The sequence below is a fragment of the Erythrolamprus reginae genome, chromosome Z (genome assembly GCF_031021105.1).
Source record: "Erythrolamprus reginae isolate rEryReg1 chromosome Z, rEryReg1.hap1, whole genome shotgun sequence".
Lineage (NCBI taxonomy): Eukaryota > Metazoa > Chordata > Lepidosauria > Squamata > Dipsadidae > Erythrolamprus > Erythrolamprus reginae.
The window spans coordinates 120330632-120349567 of record NC_091963.1 but is presented as its reverse complement, the minus strand read 5'-3'; the positions used below and the strand labels follow the sequence as shown (position 1 = coordinate 120349567).

The following is an 18936-nucleotide window of genomic DNA, read 5'->3' as shown; positions in this document are numbered from 1 at the left end:
CCCAGCCCACTTTCATGACTAAGGCAGAACTAGAACTCAAAGTCCCTGGTTTTTAGGCCAACATCTCAATACATACACTAAACTGGCTGTCCAGTGTCCAGGAGATTTAGAAACCCTGTTCCTTAGATTCATTCATCTGCCTTTTAAAGCCATCTGACCAACTGGTCATCACTATTGTATAACATGCCACTAAAATCCATAAGCATTCACAGGGCTGGGGTTGGCTTTCATGCAAGATTTGAAATAGATCAGAGGTTATATGAATTGGAAACTGTATGTTTTACCTGGACTGACTGCAACCACCATTCCGTGCGATATATGAAATGAAACCATGTGGCTTACTTGTACTTTCATTAGTTTGTCTGTGGTCTATGCCCCCAAAACCAGGGAGCTATAAGTAAATACATCAGAAGTTAGTTTTAAAAAAACAACAACGGATTATGTTGCTTCTGTTTGGTCAACAAAATAGAGATATAACAAGCAATGGTTACTGGGATGTGTGAGCCAAGACATTTTAAATGGATTAGCTGATGGTTGAAGGATCTTGGATTATTATTATTATTATTATTATTAATTTATTAGATTTGTTTGCCGCCCCTCTCCTCAGACCCGGGGCGGCTCACAACAATAATAAAACAGTGTACAATGAACAAACCTAATATTTAAAAGAAAATATCTAAAAATGGCAATGTAAGGGATGGATAGTCTGCAAAATATTACTTTCTGCTCCAGTAATGTTTTATTATTAACATATAAATAAACTTCCTGACATATAAACTTTCTGGTAATGAAACAGATACACAAATGTGCTTCCATTTGTTGAGCATGAAGCCAAGGGCACATTTTTCTCTGCCTGCTCAATCCATTGCTTCTATAACTAGCACTGAATCTGAAATTTAAAAAAACCACCCACCCACCCCTCCCTATGAGGAACCAAAGAACAGCACGCAGACAGTGATACGACTTGCAGAACCCAATCACTGTTCATTTGGGAAAAACAGGTTGCATTTTTTCCATCTGCATGGCAGGACTGATTCCCTGAAAAGTAAAGAGTGAGTTTTGATTCAACAGACATGCAAACATAAGACACTGCACTGCTTAATGTCAGTTAACATACATTTGTGATCTGCACAATGTCACTGAATTGCCAGCAACATGAGCTGGGAGGTATATTGAGATCTGCAGTTTAACATACCGGTATATAGAACTTCTATCATTGATGTACCATATCACTGCCTTCCTGGATCTCAGGTGGAGATTTCCCAACCTTTGCTCTTTGATATCCCATTGTGGAAGTATAATTTTTTTTTCATGCTTTTCCATGCTGTAGCGATAATCCTCAAGTTAACCACCACAATTGAGACCAAAATTTCTGTGGCTAAGAAGGAGGGTTGTTAAAAGTTGTGTCCCGTTTTATAACCTCTCTTGCCACAGCTGTTAAGTGAGTCACTGCAGTAGTTAAGTTAATAATGCAGTTAGTAAATGGATTTGGCTTTCTCATTTGACTTTTTGTCAGTAGATCACAAAAGGCGATCACGTGAATCACTGTGAATGTCATAAAAAGATGCATGTAGCCTAATGTCATAATTTTAATAACATGAATATGGGAATGCTACAACAGTCCTAAGTGTGAAAAAAGATAATTTTAATAACATGAATATGGGAATGCTACAACAGTCCTAAGTATGAAAAAAGATCATGCCACTTTTTTCAGTGCTATTGTAACTTTAAGGGTCACTATCTTAATGATTGTAAGTCAAGAACTACTAGTACCTGGGTTCAAAAAAGCCACTATTTTAAGACTCCATCTACAGGAATTTTATCACAGTCTTACTACTCTAAAATTCAGGCAGATTCACATACTCCTTTTTTCTAGATAGAAAAACAAAATGGAAAAGTTTTGGTAACTTTCTCGACAATAAAACCAAACTGTCTTAAAAATATAAGACAGTGATACATTAGCTTCAAACACAAAAGATTGTGCTTCCAATAGAACAAAATATCTGTAGGTTAGGGTTAAACTGGAGGGATCCTTGATGCTCTATTAGCTTGACTATATTCTTGCCCATCTGTAGGAAAACAACAAGCTCAGAGAGTACCACGGACTCCACAATATCATTCTTCTTATTTGATGCTGCAGTCTTATCTGTTGGAACAAGCCAGGTTTTATGTAGTATCCCGTGTGTTGACAGATATTTCTGGGAGATTATATCCCACCCCTGCACCTGTTACTCTATTGTCATGTATTTAAAGATTCAGCCATCATTTTCCAGCATTAAGCTATTACATTGCCTTAGTGTATGTAGGTCAGCCTATTGGTCCAACAAGATTAATGTGATCCTTTTCTTTCTGGAAATCCTGTTTCGGATTCCAGTCATAGGGCATTTCCAATCCTGCTGACATATCCCTTAACTCAGTGTTTTTCAACCAGTGTGCCGCGAGACATAGTCAGGTGTGCCGTGAAGCTCAGAGAGAGAAAGAAAGGAAGAGAGAGAGAAAGAGAGAAAGAGAGAAAGAAAGCAAGAGAGAGACAGAGAAAGAAAGCAAGAGAAAGAGCAAGCGAGAGAGAAAGAGAACAAGAGAGAGAGAAAGAGAACAAGAAAAAGAAAGCAAGAGAGAAAGCAAGAGAGAGAAAGAAAGCAAGAGAGAGAGAGAAAGAGAGGGAGGGAAGGATAGAGAGAGAAACATAGAGGGAGGTAGGGAGGGAGAGAGAAAGGGAGCAAAAAAGAGGAAGGAAGGAAGAGAAAGAAAGAGGGATGGAGAGAGAGAGAAAGAAAGATGAAGGGAGAAAGAGGGAGAGAGAAATAGAGTGAAAGGAAGAGAGAGAGAGAGAGATTTTTTTGTCCAAACTTTTTTTAGCCCCCCCCCCCCCGCTCAATGTGCCCCAGGGTTTCGTAAATGTAAAAAATGTGCCGCGGCTCAAGAAAGGTTGAAAATCACTGCCTTAACTGATAAGATCAGGGATTTAACTTATGACTCCCCGCATGCAAAGCACATGCTGTAACTATTGCACTATAGGCAGAGTAGAGACAACCATTGGCCACACTCTGTGTCCTCCTACAGCAAACTGCATGGTCTGCCCTTGGTGGCACTATTCCCTTGTAGACTCTACAGTGGTAGCCCCAAAGATTTTTGCTTTTCTAGTTTGCAAAATACCACAGCAGATATTTTTCCAGATTAAAAGATTCAAAGTAAGCCTTGATGCCACCTATCTCCATAAGTCACAAGGGTTGGATCAAGCAGCCAAAAAGGCCAAGATGTTGTAGACCAGTGGTTCTCAACCTTTCTAATGCCACGACCCCTTAATACAGTTCTTCATGTTGTGGTGACCCCCAACCATAAGTCTAGCGCCAGAGATTTAAGCTGATTGGCAGGAAGGTCAGAGGGATACTCCCACTGTAAGCACCTGATTGGACGGATTCCAAGGCGCCAGAATAGAAGCTTTAGTTCCTAACACCATGGGAAATTTGTCTTTTCCCATGATCTTAGGCGACCCCTGTGAAATGGCCATTCGACCCCCAAAGGGGTCCCGACCCCCAGGTTGAGAACCACTCTTCTAGACAGTATGAGGCTGCATGGAGGCTTCCGAAGTAGGATCTCCTTTCCAGGCCGTGACCGAGTTTTCCCCGGTAGCTTCTCCCTTCCAGGTTACCAGGCGACTTTCTGCCTGGCTCGGATCTCCTGTCTTCCAGCCACTGATGGTGCTCTCAGCAGTCGGCTCCCCCGCTTTCCAGGCCACGGGGGCAGGAATGATGCTTGCCTCGGAAGCAGGAGCAGCTGGGGTGGCCACATTTGGCTTCTCCTTCCAGTCAGCTGGGGAGGAGGAGGTGACAAGAGCCCCGGGGGCATCTGATTGGCCCCCTTTCCAGGCAGTGTGGGTGGTCATGTGGCGCTCCAGCAGAGTACGGTGAGAGAAGTATTTGTTGCAGATGCAGCACTGGAAGCGTTCGGGGCGGTGGGTGCGCATGTGCACGTTGAGGGAGCTCTTCTGGGTGAAGCGCTTGCAGCAGATGGAGCACTGGAAGGCGCGCACACCAGTGTGGGTCACCATGTGCTTGAGCAGGTAGTCCCGCAGCGAGAAGGAACGCCAGCAAATGCTGCACTGATGGGGCTTCTCTCCTAGAAAGGGAACAGCACAGCAGGCCAATTGAGAGGGCGGAAATTTTAGTTCTTAACAGAAAAGTTGCTATGCAATGGGAGGGCATGAGGGGAGAGGTGAAGAAGCAGGAAGGAGGGGGAGAAACCAACCCGCGCCCCTCCTTTTATGATCCCAAAGTAGTGATGGCGAACCTATGGCATGGGCGCCACAGGTGGCACACACAGCCATATCTGCTGGCACACAAGTCGTTGCCCTAGCTTAGCTTCAGCGTGAACGTGTGTGCCAGCCAGCTGATTTTTGGCTCTGGGAGGGTGTTTTTAGCTTCCAGAGAGCCTCCGGGGAGGGAGGGGATGGAGAGGTTGTTTTTACCCTGCCCCCCAGCTCAGGGAAGCCTTTGGAGCCTGGGGCAAGTGAAACATGAGCCTACTAGAAGTTGGGAAACAGATTAGATTAGATTTATTGGATTTATATGCCGCCCCTCTCCGCAGACTCGGAGCGGCCCACAACAATGGTGAAGAACAACACATAGTAACAAATCTAATATTTAAAAATCTAGGTTACAGTTTTAAATTAGAAGTCCCAAAAAGAAACCCCAATATATTAAAAAAACAACACACAATCAAATCATACACAAAAACTACATGGGCATGGGGGAGATGCCATTTCTGGTCTCCAGAGGTCCTCCGGGGGCGGGGGAAGCTGTTTTCGCCCTCCCCAGGGGTGTGTGCACTCGCACATACACAATAGAGCACGCCCATACTGTTTTGGCACCCAAGGAAAAAAAGGTTTGCCATTACTGTCCCAAAGCATCCACAGATTATGGAGGGAGGCCTGTTAAACCTTTGTCTGGTTTAACACATCTATTTCGGTCCCAGTGCAAAAGAAACACAAAGGCAACAAATGTGCTTTTTACAAGAATTTCACTGAAATCACTGCATCACTCTTTGCAGTTCTTGGGGACTGAGAAAAACAAAGGTCCTTCTCATAGTTATAAAGAGCTGCTTTGTCTGTTTTTTTCAATGCAGAGATCTTTTCACTGAACACAGTAGCAAGGCTGGAGGCTCTGTAGTACAATGGCCATGACATACATTGTACAGTATACAGGTCGTCCTTCTACCTATCACAATTCTGGGACGCCCAGAATCTTGGGTGTTGAGTGAAGCAGTTATTGAGATACCACATGACCACTTTGCTGCAATCCTGATTCTCCTAGTTATGGTCATTAAGCAGCTCTGCATGTTTTGAGTGGAATACTAAAAAGAGGGCTTGGGATCTCCTGGTCACTATGGGCTAGGAAGAGAGTTTGGGCCTCCCACCTCATCTGGGAAGCTTGGGCATTGTGCCCGTCCCACTGGGAAGAACAATCACATGAATGATGGCATTTACTAGTGTTTTTGCCATACTAGAGGTCCATTCTTCTAGTATGTCAGAGAATTTCTCCTCCCTGTATGGGGGAGAAAATACACCCACACATAAAATCCTTTGGTACACTGGGGGATCACTGTAAAATGGCATGTTTTACAATGGCTGGAAATGTTTCGCCATTCTAAGGTGGCTGTGACTGCCAAATGATCATTAAACAATTGGTTTACATTGAGGACTAGCTGTATTGCCCTCAGGTAACTTGGGTATTAAATAGGTATTAAATGGACACATTTTTTTGGCAAGTTAATGCCATTGCTTGCTTCCTAGGGATGAGTGTGACTGGTTCAGGGATATCCATGCCTAATCAGTTTCCTCATTCCTCACTTATTGGATCAAATAGGCCCTCTAATTATTATAATTACCTGGATTAAAGGCAAAAAAGTTCCTTCAGAGAATCCTGGGATGTAATTTTCATCCCTGTCTGGAATTCAAAGCAACTATCCCCCAGTGACTATAATGCTGTATTCGCAGCACCCTGTGATAAGATTCATTTGGATTCTAAGACCTGGCTTGTTGCAACCATGATTGTTTGAACCAGCCATAGTGGCTTGTCTTAAAATCAAACAAACCCCATCAACAGTAGTCACCAAAAGTTTGCCTAAAGTTAGTAGTTCAAAATTAAATTGAACTACTGCATTTAGTTGAAGTGGTGGAAAAGAGAACATCAATTTAGGAAAGGGTTTTTAGCCTTTTTGGGGGGGAACACACTCACTTTTTGTTTTAACCCTACACATTTCTCTTTTGTCCCATCCCTATGTGGTCTGCTAATATGTTCCACAAAACCATGTCTGATGGCTCTCAATTTAAGGAATTTCTACATAGAATAATGAATATTGTTTGTTTGGCTTCCCTGAGACCCAAGTACAGTGATGCCTTGTCTTATAAACTTAATTGGTTCCGGGACCAGGTTCTTAAGGTGAAAAGTTTGTAAGATGAAACAATGTTTCCCATAGGAATCAATGGAAAAGCAATTAATGTGTGCAAGCCCAAAATTCACACCTTTTGCCAGCCAAAGCGCCCATTTTTGCGTTGCTGGGATTCCCCTGAAGCTCCCGAAGTCCTCGAAACTCCACCTCCGGACCTCTGTGTTTTTGTAATGCTGCTATTTCACTGAGGCTCCCCTCACTGGGAAACCCCACCTCTGGACTTCCGTTGCCAACAAAGTGCCCATTTTTGCACTGCTGGGATTCCCCTGCAGCATCACAAAAACACGGAAGTCCAGAGGTGGGGTTTCCCATGGAGGGGAGCCTCAGGGGAATCCTAGCAGCCCAAAAACGGGTGCTTCGCTGGCAACGGAAGCCCGGAGGCGGGGCCTCCTAGTGGTGGCAGTGGGTTTGTAAGGTGCAAATAGTTTGTAAGAAGAGGCAAAAAAATCTTAAACCCAGGGTTTGTATCTCGAAAAGTTTGTATGATGAGGCGTTTGTAAGACGAGGTATCACTGTATTTCAATCCCCAATACCAGTTTTCCAGCAGGATGTCAGTGGAGGAGGAAGTTAATAAATTAGTAAAAATACAAAGCACTGGCAGAAAAAACCCAGATTTTTCTTGCCTTGAAATTTCTTGCATCAAGCTTCTTGCGCTTCCTACATTCACTCAACCTTTCTCTTTAAAACATTTATTATTGAAACAACCAATCCCACTTTTTTTCCGTGATCATTTGTATTTCAACAGTATTGCTTAGCAATTGAAATCTTGAGTTCAATTATGGCCATACGTTGAGGACTGCCTGTATTAATGTGCGGATGGATGAAAGTTAGGAAAATAAAAATGAGAAATAGAAACATAGAAGACTGACGGCAGAAAAAGACCTCATGGTCCATCTAGTCTGCCCTTATACTATTTCCTGTATTTCATCTTACAATGGATATATGTTTATCCCAGGCATGTTTAAATACAGTTACTGTGGAGTTACCAACCACGTCTGCTGGAAGTTTGTTCCAAGGATCTACCACTCTTTCAGTGAAATAATATTTTCTCACGTTGCTTTTGATCTTTCCCCCAACTAACTTCAGATTGGGGGAAAGATCAAAAGCAATGATGAGAAAAGATTTGAGTCAGGTGTGACTTGGCCAATTTTAGTTTCTCATTTTTATTTCCGAACTAGCTCCATCTTAACATTAATACAGGCATTCCTCAACTTACAACCATAAATTTCCATTGCTAAATAATTCAGCTGTTAAGTGAGTTTTGCCACAATTGGTAAATCACTGTGGTTGTTAAGTGAGTAACAGGGTCATTAAGTGAATCTAGCTTCAATTTTTGTTGGCAGATCGGAGGTCATATGATCCCGAGATGCCACAACCATTACAAATATAAGCCACTTGCCAAGTGCACAAATTTTGATCATGCAACAAGGATGCGACAATGATTGTAACTGTGAAAAATGGTCATGAGTCACTTCTTTCAGTGCCATTATAACTTTTAATGGTCACTAAAAGAATGGCTCTGAGTCAAGGACTATTTGTATTGGTTTGAGTGTTTGGCTTTTAAAAAAAAAAACATCTGTGGGTCTATTTGGATTTTTGTTTGCATGTATTTGTTTATACCTTTTCTTGGAAATTAGCAAGAAATGTTCTTTCTTTCTTTCTAGTGCAATGTTTCTCAGCCCGAGTAACATGAAGATTTGTGAACTTTAATTCTCAGAATTCTCCAGCCAGCACATGGGTGCTGGTGAATTCTGGGAGTTAAAAGTCCACACATCTTAGCTATCCTGGTTGAGAACCATTGCTCTAGTCTAGCGTCAGCTCCTTGTGTCTGCCTTCATTTACCATTCTCTCAGAGGAGTAGAAAAAAAATGACCTTGTTCACCCACGGAACTGTGATATTTTCCCTAGACTGAAAACCCGCTTCCCTGGCTTACTGATTTCATTACCAGAATGGATGAACATGTGCTTGGTGTAGTTCTTTCGAGAGCTGAACGTTTTCTGGCAGTGGCTACATTGATAGGAAGGTTCCAAACAGCGGGAGGTTCCAGGCTGTTGGCTCTGCTGCTCCCCACCATGAAGAGCACTGGTGACCATTGTGTTGGAGCTGAGCTGCACCATATTGTTGGCACCCGACTCCTGTTGTTGTTGCTGCTGCTGCTGCTGCTGCTGGATGTTGTAGAAGGTCTGGGCTACGCCACCAGGCTGGGGCAGATGGAACTGGAAGATGCTGGTATTACTGGTGACTGTGCTGGTATTAGTGACTTCTGCCTTGAGCTCCCGCTGGATACCTAGGGAGGAGACAAAGGTCAAGCCCTCAGCCCCATCACTGCTGCTCCGGGGTGGAAACCCAGTGGTGGAGCCACTTAGATCTTGCTTGAATTCTCCTGTTAAGTTCCTCAGATTGGAAGCCTCTATGTTGCAGTCAGGATGGAATTTATCTCTATCTCGAGAGGTGGAAACGGTCGCCTCTTCCCCACTTTCCTCTCCCTGCCAGGATGGGATGAAGGACTCGGAAAAGACATCCTGATTTCCAAAGAAATCCTGACCTTCCGGGGTGGCATAATCCAAGTGGAGGCTCTCCTTCCGGTCAGCTCCACTGCTACCCCCAGAGTCCTTTGCCTGGTCGCTGAAGTCAGCAGCAAAGGGGCCACTCCCACTGCATTCAGCAAAGCAGCTCAGTTTGGCCTCTCTTTCTACCTCCGACCCCTCTGGGCCCTCCCCGCTGCCTTCCTCTTCATCTTTGATGATCACCGGCATTGTCTCAGACAGCTGAAGCCTCACTGGCTGGCGCTGTTTGCGGCTGTGGCAACTGGGGGCAGATTCTGTGGAGTGCAGGTAGGGGCCTCCTGTATCTCCTTCGCTTATGGACCCCTCGCAGGCAGTTGTCCTAGCTTCTCTGTGCTGGGAGGACAGCAAGTCTCGCAATTTATAACGCACCTCCGAGGCACAAAGCAGCTTTGGGGGTTCAAGGTGTGCAGGGTCAAGATCACCTGGTCGTGAGAGGCTGACAATGACCTCTTTGGGTTGTTGCTCCTGGGGTTTTCCAGGCAGAACTCTGGGAAGAGAAAGGGTTACCGCTGGAGCAACAGTGGGGGGTTTCGGGCTGCGATTCTGAGAGATGATCTGGGTGCATTCGTCAATGACAGTCTTGATTTGCAAGATGGAAGCGGCGGTGAGGATCTGAAGAGCTTCAGATTGGGCTACGACCAAAGAGCCACTATACATAAACTCCACCAGCTGACGCACTACCTGGCTCGAGACCACAGGAGGCACCTCAATCTCTGAGTAGCCCAACAACAGTTTATCATGGAAAAAGGGACTGCCAGCAGCCAGCACACATCGGTGAGCCCGCAGGGTGGCCTCCTGGATGTGCACTGTCACATCACAGAAATGACCACCTAGACGTTGCCCATTCAGGGTCTCCAGAAGGGACTTGCTGAAGTTCTGCAAATGAATATAATGGACAGCTTCGGCCATTCTGTCTTTTATCCCACACTGGAATCTTTACAGCTCTAGAGCCTCCAAAATATACTCTGCATCACAAATAAGGACGCCAGGCAAGAGAATCTCTAATAGAAACCCTGCAATAACATTGGAGAGAAAGAAATGATCAGAGATGCCTCAGAAACTAACATTAATTCGATGATCGTAAATCAAAGATAGGGTGATAGCAATAGCATTTAGATTTATACTGCTCAAAAAAAAAATAAAGGGAACAGTCAAATAACACATCCTAGATCTGAATGAATGAAATATTCTCATTGAATATTTCATTTGCACAACTATTCCATTTGTACAACAGCATGTGAAATTGATTGTCAATTAGTGTTGCTTCCTAAGTGGACAGTTTGATTTCACAGAAGTTTGATTTACTTGGAGTTGTATTCTGTTGCTTAAGTGTTCCCTTTATTTTTTTGAGCAGAGTATATACCACTTTGCAGTGCTTTACAGCTCTTTATAAATGGTTTATAGAGCCAGCATCTTGTCCCCAACAATCTCAGTCTTCCTTTTACCAACCCTGGACAATCAGAAAACAGACAGCATAGACTGTAGTTGGATAGTGGGTTGGCAAGAGGCTCCTAAGGGACCCTTCCCGTTTCTCACACTGTAAAGGAGACAAGGATGTGAAGAATGAATTGTGTTAATGTAGCTTCATAGTAAAATAGAATGAGTTTATCTTATGTAGTCCATGTGGTAGTCATGGTACAACCGGAACTTGTTGTGTAACACTGGGCAGATCTTAATGCTTGAGAAACTTTATCTAATCTGGAAAAGCTAAGTGAGCAAGGGTGGCTCTTATTAATATTTGGATAGCAGAAAAGTCCAGAACTATAGACAGGAATGAGAGATCAAAACAACATTTCAGAAGAAGGCCATAACAAGCAGCATTCTGCAAAGGCAAATGCATGAAGCCACCAGTGGTTATTTTATTCAAATCAGATTTTTATTAACATAGAGAAATAGCTTGTTGACTAGTTTGGTCACACATCCCCTCACTGAAATTCTACATGCAGGGATTTCAATTTTGGGGTGGTGGTGGAGGGAGGGGGATGAATGATTCAGTCTGCAATACAAAGAGGAAGTCCCAGCTTCCAATTTCAGCATCCCTAAATAAAAGAGACCAGGCAAGAGATAATGAGAAAGTTGTCCAGCCAGTCATTAATAAAAATTCAAAATTTGCTTTTTCCAATTCTAGTTTTGCTGTGATGGGAATTTGTTAGGTTGTTCTCTCATGAGGCTTTGCAAAGAGGAAAGACAGGAAGACATCAAATCTTGGCACATAACCTTGAATATCAAGTGTGGTAGTTTTCTTTCTTTTTGAAAACCTACTTCACTGAATATGCAAATATAATAAACACCCAGCATATGTAAATCTATACCCCACCCAAAAGTCACACACAAATAAAAATCTAGTTGCAAACTTTCATATACAGTACTGTAAATATGGATGAAAAGTAGGGCAAATACTGCTAAATAGCTACAGTAAATAAATAATAAGTACAAACCTGCCTTCTCAAGCTTGCTGTCTCCAGATGTATGAAGTCAATGCAACTATAAGAAAAGCTAGCAGTTGTATTTCCAACACATATAGAGGACATCCAGGCAAAACTGCAACATATAAAATTACAGTTTGTTTAAAAATACAGGCAGCAAGACAATTATAGATACAACGTGACAAAGTTAACTGAAATCTTACTGAAGTGAAACATTAACTTGAGAGGATAATATAAGATGATTTCAAGCCCTGTAAAAATTGAGTTGTATTAAAAGTTAACCGCGGAAAAAAATGTTGTGGATAACTAACTACAGTGAAATGAAGGATACTTTGCTGCCTACTTTTAAAGGAAACTGATATCCTGCCTAATCTTGTCTATAGAAAGAAGAGAGACAGTCTGCCAGGAAAGCCACCACAAAATGGTCCTGAATCTTGGACCGGCTTCCCAACGAGTAATTAATCATAATGGGAGGAGTTATTGGATTTCCAGTTTCGGTTAGTGAAATATACGCAGACTCAGAGCTCGTGAATGCACAAGCTCCGGGGCTGAGCTCTGCTTCCGCATCTGCTCCCGGCTCCAATCACAACAAGCAGCCTCTGAAGCTCTGCCGCGTCTATGCCAAAGGAAGCCAGCCGTCCGGGCTCCCGATCACTCAGTACCACCTGTACCTGGGAACGGAACCGGTATGGAGCTTTGGGAACAAAGAGGCGTGGCGAGGACCCAGTGGGCGGGGCTTATGCTGGAGGTGGAGCCCCGCACACCTACCTTCCTGGTCTGCAGCGCGGATCGTCTACTCCAACAGGCTTTCTACGGCGACCTCCTTCCGCCTACTGTACGTCGCCTTCCTCCCGGCACTTCCGCACCGTGCCCTGTTGGCGGGGCGCGTATCCGTAGAATCAAAAAAGTGTAGAGGGGACTCCCCCAATCCGAGACTATCCATTGTTGACTACAATTCCCAGCATTCATCAGCCCACAACGAGTTGCGATCTATGGTCGTAGAGAAAGGAAAAATAAGGCGGGCGCTGTCTTAGGGCGAGCTGCCCAGAGCGCAGATTCCCTGCCCTTTGGCAAGAAGGGCTGGAAAATGCAGGAAATGCAGCAGGCGTTTCTTTTCTTCGCAAATGTGTATAAGCTTTTGCCGCAATTAATCGGAGGGGAATATTAGCCTACGTTGACTTTCAAGGCACTTGCCCATGCTAGTCTTCCGGAACTTAACTGCTTTCCAAACATATCAATTAGTGTTGCAATGAACTTGCCAGTGTTAGTGGCGGGGAGTGTAAATTAACCCCCCTGATGGGCATAACTTTATGGAAGGATGAAAATAGACCGACCCTTTAGATGGGTTTTTTTTCTGTCTCCGAGTTTGTGCAATTTCGGGGGGTAGGGTGGGAAATAATTAAAATGGTTTAAATATCTTTCCCAAGAGCAGAGAAAATAACCTCTTCCTTTCTTGAAACTGTAGGAAGCTCCTCCACCTTTCCAAATTAAAATATTTTTAATCATAATATGAAGAGAGATAGAATAGAATACAGTATTTCCTCAAAGGAAAAATGGAAAAACATGTTGAAAGTAGAAAGCAGTCCCAGTATTTTCTAATACTGGATATTTTGTATTTATTAAGAAAGACTGAGCCAATCTATCCATAAACAAAATGCCTTCAACCATAGTTCTCATTGATGTCTACAATAGGTATTTGAGCTGATAGAATAGCTTGGTAACAATGCCAAGAATGTATGTATGTATTAATAAATAAATAAATAAATATAATATTTGCCTGATTACAAAGCTACACTATCAACACAAATTCTCTTTATACATTCAAACAGCAACAATACCAAATAATTTTGATTGAGAAAGAGAGAAAAACCCAAAGAGTTATCTTTTGGGTCAGATAGTGGCCATCTATTGGAAACTGGTGTGGAGAAGCCAAGGTCACACAGCATCAAGAAAAACATAACTTTTTTATTTTTGTACAGAAGTAGGTCATCTCTCAGTTTCATGCACAAGGAACGCCCAAGAAATCTGACATAATTATTTGTACAGTGATCCCTCGATTTTCGCGGCTTCAAACTTCGCAAAACGCTATACCACGGTTTTCAAAAAATATTAATTAAAAAATACTCCACGGTTTTTTTGCTATACCACGGTTTTTCCCACCCAATGACGTCATACGTCATCACCAAGAGTCACTTCTCTGTCTCTTTCTCTTTCTTTCCTGTCATTCTCTGCTTCAATCATTTTCTCATTTCTCTTTTTTTCTCCCCTTTTTTCTATCATTTCTCTCTCTCTTCCTTCCACTCTTCTCTCTCTCTTTCTTCCTCTCTCTCACTCTCATGCTTCCTTTCTCATCTTTCTCTCTCTCTCTTTCTCTATCTTGCTTCTTCCTCTCTCACACTCTCTTCCTCCCTCTCTCATCTCTTTCTTTCCTTCTCTCTCTTTCTCTATCTCTCCCCCTCTTGCTCTCGAGTGGCGAACGAGCGGCCGGGCGAACGGCAGGCGGGCGGGTGCTGGGGGGGGGCGGGGCAGCCGACATTCAAAGCAATCTTTGTCGGCTTCCACACTTTTGTTGCTCCCTGCCCTAATTTCAAGCCCGGCTCCTTGTGCTGCCTTGAAAAAGGGTGCGTGGGGGTAGTTTTTGGCTGTCCATAGCCAAAAATGGTGTTTTTACTTCCGCGCCGCTATATCATGGAAAATCGATTTTCGCCAGAGGTCTTGGAACGTAACCCCCGCGAAAATCGAGGGATCACTGTATACAATTTACTGTAGGAATTCTTTCTCTTACTGCAATAAGAGAATTATTGACTGGTGTCCTTTTTTTTACACAAAATAAAAGGTAAAGGTTCTCCTTTGATAGTGGGGGGTTGGAAAAGAGAACTGTGCACTGGTGGGTTGCTACCTGTACGCCCTGGAGCTCCGTTCCGGTAGCGTCCACCAGACTGCGCAATATGTGTGTGATCGCTCCAGTGCAGCCTTTACGGATCCAGCAAGTGGTGGCATCTCTTTTGAATTTTTGGGCTTTTTTTTGCTTCCTGTGCATGCACCGAAGCAAAATCTCACAAGGGGATACACACATGTGTGAGATTTTGGCAATTTTTGCTTACATGCATGCGCAAAAGCAAAAAAATCACCGAAATTGTAAACGTGGGAGCATCCCCTTTTGAAATTTCAGCATGTTTTTGCTTCCTGCGCAGGCGCAGAAGCAAAATTATGTGAGGGGACATGCACACAGGAATGCATGGACACGCATGCACGACCACCTGAATGAGCAGGATGTGCAAGCAGATTTCAATCTTGTTTCATATTTCTTTCAAAATTTCTTTCAAAGTATCCAGAAGTTTGACACAACAAGATATAATTTTATAACAAAAGAAAAAATATTTCAAACAAAAGGAAAACAAAATATTAGGAGGGAGGAAGAATAATAATCCTGTTTTTAAATATAAGAAAGAGAAACAAGAGATACTGTACAATATATTCCAAATTAAATAAGAACAGGGCAATAGGCACTATATATTCTTTGTTATATGTGCATATATATATGTGTGCATTTCTCAGAGAGATTTTTATTGATGCTATTCAGCTCAAATATCAGTGTTCTGGAGGACAGTTCAATAGATGCAGCGAAGGACTGCCATCTTGGCGCTACCAGTGCACCCTCCAAGGCCATCGTGGCCATGCGTGCATCTTTTGGGTGCATGTGTGCCTGTCAGCATTGCCTTCTGTGCACGTGCAGTGAGATGTTGTGTGAGGATGTGCGTGCGAGTGACATTTTGGTGATCTTCGCCAATATTTTAAAAATCGCCAAAAATCGCTGAAATCTCACTTGCACAAGAGTCTTCACGTAATATTTTGCTTGCTGCACATGTGCAAAAGCCAAATCTCATGCGGGGGTGCAGGTGCATGCATTGGGAGCGTGCAGCTGTGCACGTATCCCGAAAATCACTACCGGAACGTAGCATCTTACTGTTCTGGTAGCAGGCTATCAGTGTGTAGAAGGCAGTAGAAGTCAAGATTTCTGATTAGTTCTGCTATAGGCATGAAACCAACTGCCTGACCTTTGGCCAGTCACTCCCTCTTGCAGAGACAAACCACTTCTGAGAACTGGATGGATTAGGCCAGGAAATTGTTGGGTGGGCACTAAAAAAAAAAAATCAATGCAATTGAGTTTTAGGCACAAATCTTTAATAATTCTTAGCTCTTGATATTTTACGGGAAAATTTTTATCCATAGAAATAGTCCCAAAGAAAACGATGCTATTTTTTGGGAAGGGGGGTGGGGGTGGAGTGTTTTGCACCTGATTTAAAGTTTTAAAAACTATTTTGTCTTAAAAAATAATGTAAGTTATCTCTACCCCCTAATGGACTCTTGGAGACTGCAAAAGATTTCAACCTGGTAAAGATAGGCTTTTTGTTTTGTTTTACCACACTGAATATAAGATTTATATATTTATTTATTAATCATATTTATATGGCTATCTATCCCACAAAAGGCAACTCTGTTGGCATACAACAAGCTATAAAGCAATGTAAAACATTAATTATATAAAAATAAAAAGTAATATTAAAAATGGAAAAGCACTATAAAACTGTAAAACATATAAAAACCACATGAGAGAGTAAAAAGGATCAATAACAAAGGAATAATTTAAGAATGTTTCTGGTTTCTTGGGATCACCAGGCTGGTGATATAACCAGATCTTAGGGGACTTCCGAGTCTACAGAGAGGGGCAGCATACAAATCTAAATAATTAATTATTTACATACATACATACAAACATACATAAATACATAATAAACAAACAAACAAACTTCCAAAATGATAACAGGATTGGGCTAACTTGATTTTGGGAGAAGAATGTACTGTAGGATAGGTGCCATCACAAAGTAGGCCTACCTTGTGGGACTCACCAAAAAGTCTGTCCCCTGGCAGATAGTACAGATCTAATGGGTCAGGTTTATATAACCTGGACTCAGAAGTTGTTGGAGAAATATCCAGATATATTTCTGTGATAATTTTGACCTCCAGTTCCAAGTGAGGAATATTGGTTTCTAAGTTAAATAACTGCTAAATAACAACAAAACAGGGCAAAGTCTCAGAAAAAAATCCTCAAGAATATTAAAATGTAGATAGGTTAATATGGATAATCAAATGCATATAGCGTTCAACCTGCTTTGATTTTAAAGGAGATGTGGGCATAATACTACTTTGTGCTACTTGTCAGTGAAAGTGAAGCTTTCATTAAAGTCAAAGTTTATTATTGTATTTTTATTGGCTTGAAGAAGTCTGCTGTAATGTCAAACATAGAATGGTTAATCCTCATTTTGAGAAATCATGTTGTATTGCTTAATCTTTGTACCATGCCAAGAATTGCATGACCCCTTGGAAGTGACCAGCTTTAAACAGATTATGGTTTAAAGAGAATCAAATGCTGTGATAAAAAACAGGAATAACAGGTGTTCCAGTATCGAGAGCCACCATTGCCAGATTACTTCAGACAGTTGCCTAATCCTCTTGGAAGCAAGAGAGAAGAAGAGTCATTTAATATTCTATCATGTTTCATAATTATATCTTAGAGCAGAGCTATCAAACTCTCTGCCCATGGACTGGAGGCATCATGCTCTGGCGACACCTATACCCAGTGTAAAATCAGTGCACCGGAGACTGCTTCGATGGAAACGATTTATTCAGAACAGAATTAGAACAACCAACGATCGGCTTGTTGATCTTGTTGTCGGTTGTCTGCTGCATCTGGGGGCCAATCAATGTCATTTGGTAGGTGGTTTACAGCCGGAGCAGAACGCTTGATTTTGGCCACCGAGGCATCAGAAATCTCGGCGACTTTGGCTGCTTTGAGGACATCTTGGAGAGTAGCATCTTCATCAACGAGATATTTTTTTCTGTAGGGCTATGTTGCTCATGCCGAAAATTAATCGGTCGACGAGTTGATCCTCCGGATCCTTAAATTTGTACTTAGCAAGGACGGCACGGAGACGGGTGGCAAAGTTGTTTGTGGGTTCTCCGTCAGCTTGCCGCATGAGCGCAAACTGGTGACGGTTTACATGCACTGGAGTCGTAGGTTGGAAGTGAGCGGCCAATTTGGTTTGTAGTGTGGACCAAGTGACCGTTTCTACGGTTTCTGGATCGACTAGAGTGGTAGACAAACTATAGATCGTTGGGCCACAATAATTTAGGAATATTGCTCATTTCCTATCATCTTCTGCTTCATGGATGTTGCTTGCCTGCAGAAATATGTGGAATTTTGACATATACGATGTCCATGGTTTGAGATCAGGGTTGTGGAAGGCGGGTGCCTGAGCCATAGCTGAGTTCATTTTGCATGGCGGGAGTTTGACCTCCTCGTCGCCACTGTAAAATCAGTGCACTGGAGACTGCTTCGATGGAAACGATTTATTCAGAACAGAATTAGAACAACCAACAGCCTCCTGTAACACCAAATCCCAACAAGGCCAACGGCTACTCCGTTGCCCTATTTATACCTTTTCTTAGCGCGGGGACTTTTTCAGACAGCCATTTATTTTTGGCGTCTTTTTTAGAGCTAGTCATGTCAGAGCCAATCAGCGGCTAGTTAGATTGCTTCAGCCAGACATAACACCCAGTTTAGTGAAGGGGGAAAAAGGTCCTGATACATGACTCCATGAGTTTGACACCCCTGCCCTAGAGGTAGGTGATTCATAGATCCTATTGCCCATATGGTAAGTAAAGAGATGGTACCAAAAGTTTCTGATCAAAAGGTTGTGCAGGTTTTAATCTACCCACATGGATGGAAAGATCCTCAGATACCCTTGGAAAAGAAGGTTATTAAAATAATCTATGATTGCACAGAAATGGACAAACTAACAATGGAGTTTAGTGGCCAAAAAGACTTGGACTATAATAATACCTGGACTAAATGGTACAAATAGATTTTTAAAAAGATTAAAAATCAACATGAGATGGACACCGGAAAGATTAAAAAAACTCAGAAGAATTGTATATAAAATATGCAAACTATATAAGGTATTATTATGAATGTAACTTTATTATTTATTTATTTATTTATTTATTGGATTTTTAAGCCGCCCCTCTCTGGAGACTCGGGGCGGCTAACAGCAATAATAAGACAGCGTACAATAATAATCCAATACTAAAAACGATTAAAAACCCATTAATATAAAAACCAAACATACAGACAGACAGACATACCATGCATAAAATTGTAAAGGCCTAGGGGGAAAGAGTACCTCAATTCCCCCATGCCTGGCGGCAGAGGTGGGTTTTAAGTAGCTTACAAAAGGCAAGGAGGGTGGGGGCAATTCTAATTTCTGGGGGGAGTTGATTCCAGAGGGTCAGGGCCGCCACAGAGAAGGCTCTTTCCCTGGGTCCCGCCAAGCAGCATTGTTTAGTTGACGGGACCCGGAGAAGACCCACTCTGTGGGACCTAACTGGTTGCTGGGATTCGTGCAGCAGAAGGTGGTCCCTGAGATGTATG

At 42.6% G+C, this 18936-nt stretch overlaps 2 protein-coding genes across 6 annotated transcripts in view; one reads left to right on the top strand and one right to left on the bottom strand.

Moving 5' to 3' along the window:
- The window catches only part of LOC139153550 (long-chain fatty acid transport protein 2-like), an 88007-nt gene that overhangs the window by 17800 nt on the left and 51271 nt on the right, over positions 1-18936 (top strand). The window lies entirely within an intron of this gene.
- Positions 703-12425, bottom strand: ZBTB45 (zinc finger and BTB domain containing 45). 5 transcript variants are annotated; one of them, XM_070726622.1, is made up of 5 exons: positions 12213-12425; positions 11457-11559; positions 8397-10031; positions 2944-4119; positions 703-2407 (listed from the first exon to the last, which is right to left on the bottom strand). In XM_070726622.1, exons 3-4 carry the CDS (start codon positions 9925-9927, stop codon positions 3557-3559), a joined length of 2094 nt encoding a protein of 697 aa, XP_070582723.1. In that variant the 5' UTR covers positions 9928-10031; positions 11457-11559; positions 12213-12425; the 3' UTR covers positions 703-2407; positions 2944-3556. The 5 variants fall into 5 exon arrangements, with proteins under 5 accessions (XP_070582723.1, XP_070582726.1, XP_070582724.1 ...); XM_070726625.1 differs by having other exon boundaries at positions 703-1038; positions 3761-4119; XM_070726623.1 differs by lacking the exon at positions 12213-12425 and adding an exon at positions 11648-12117.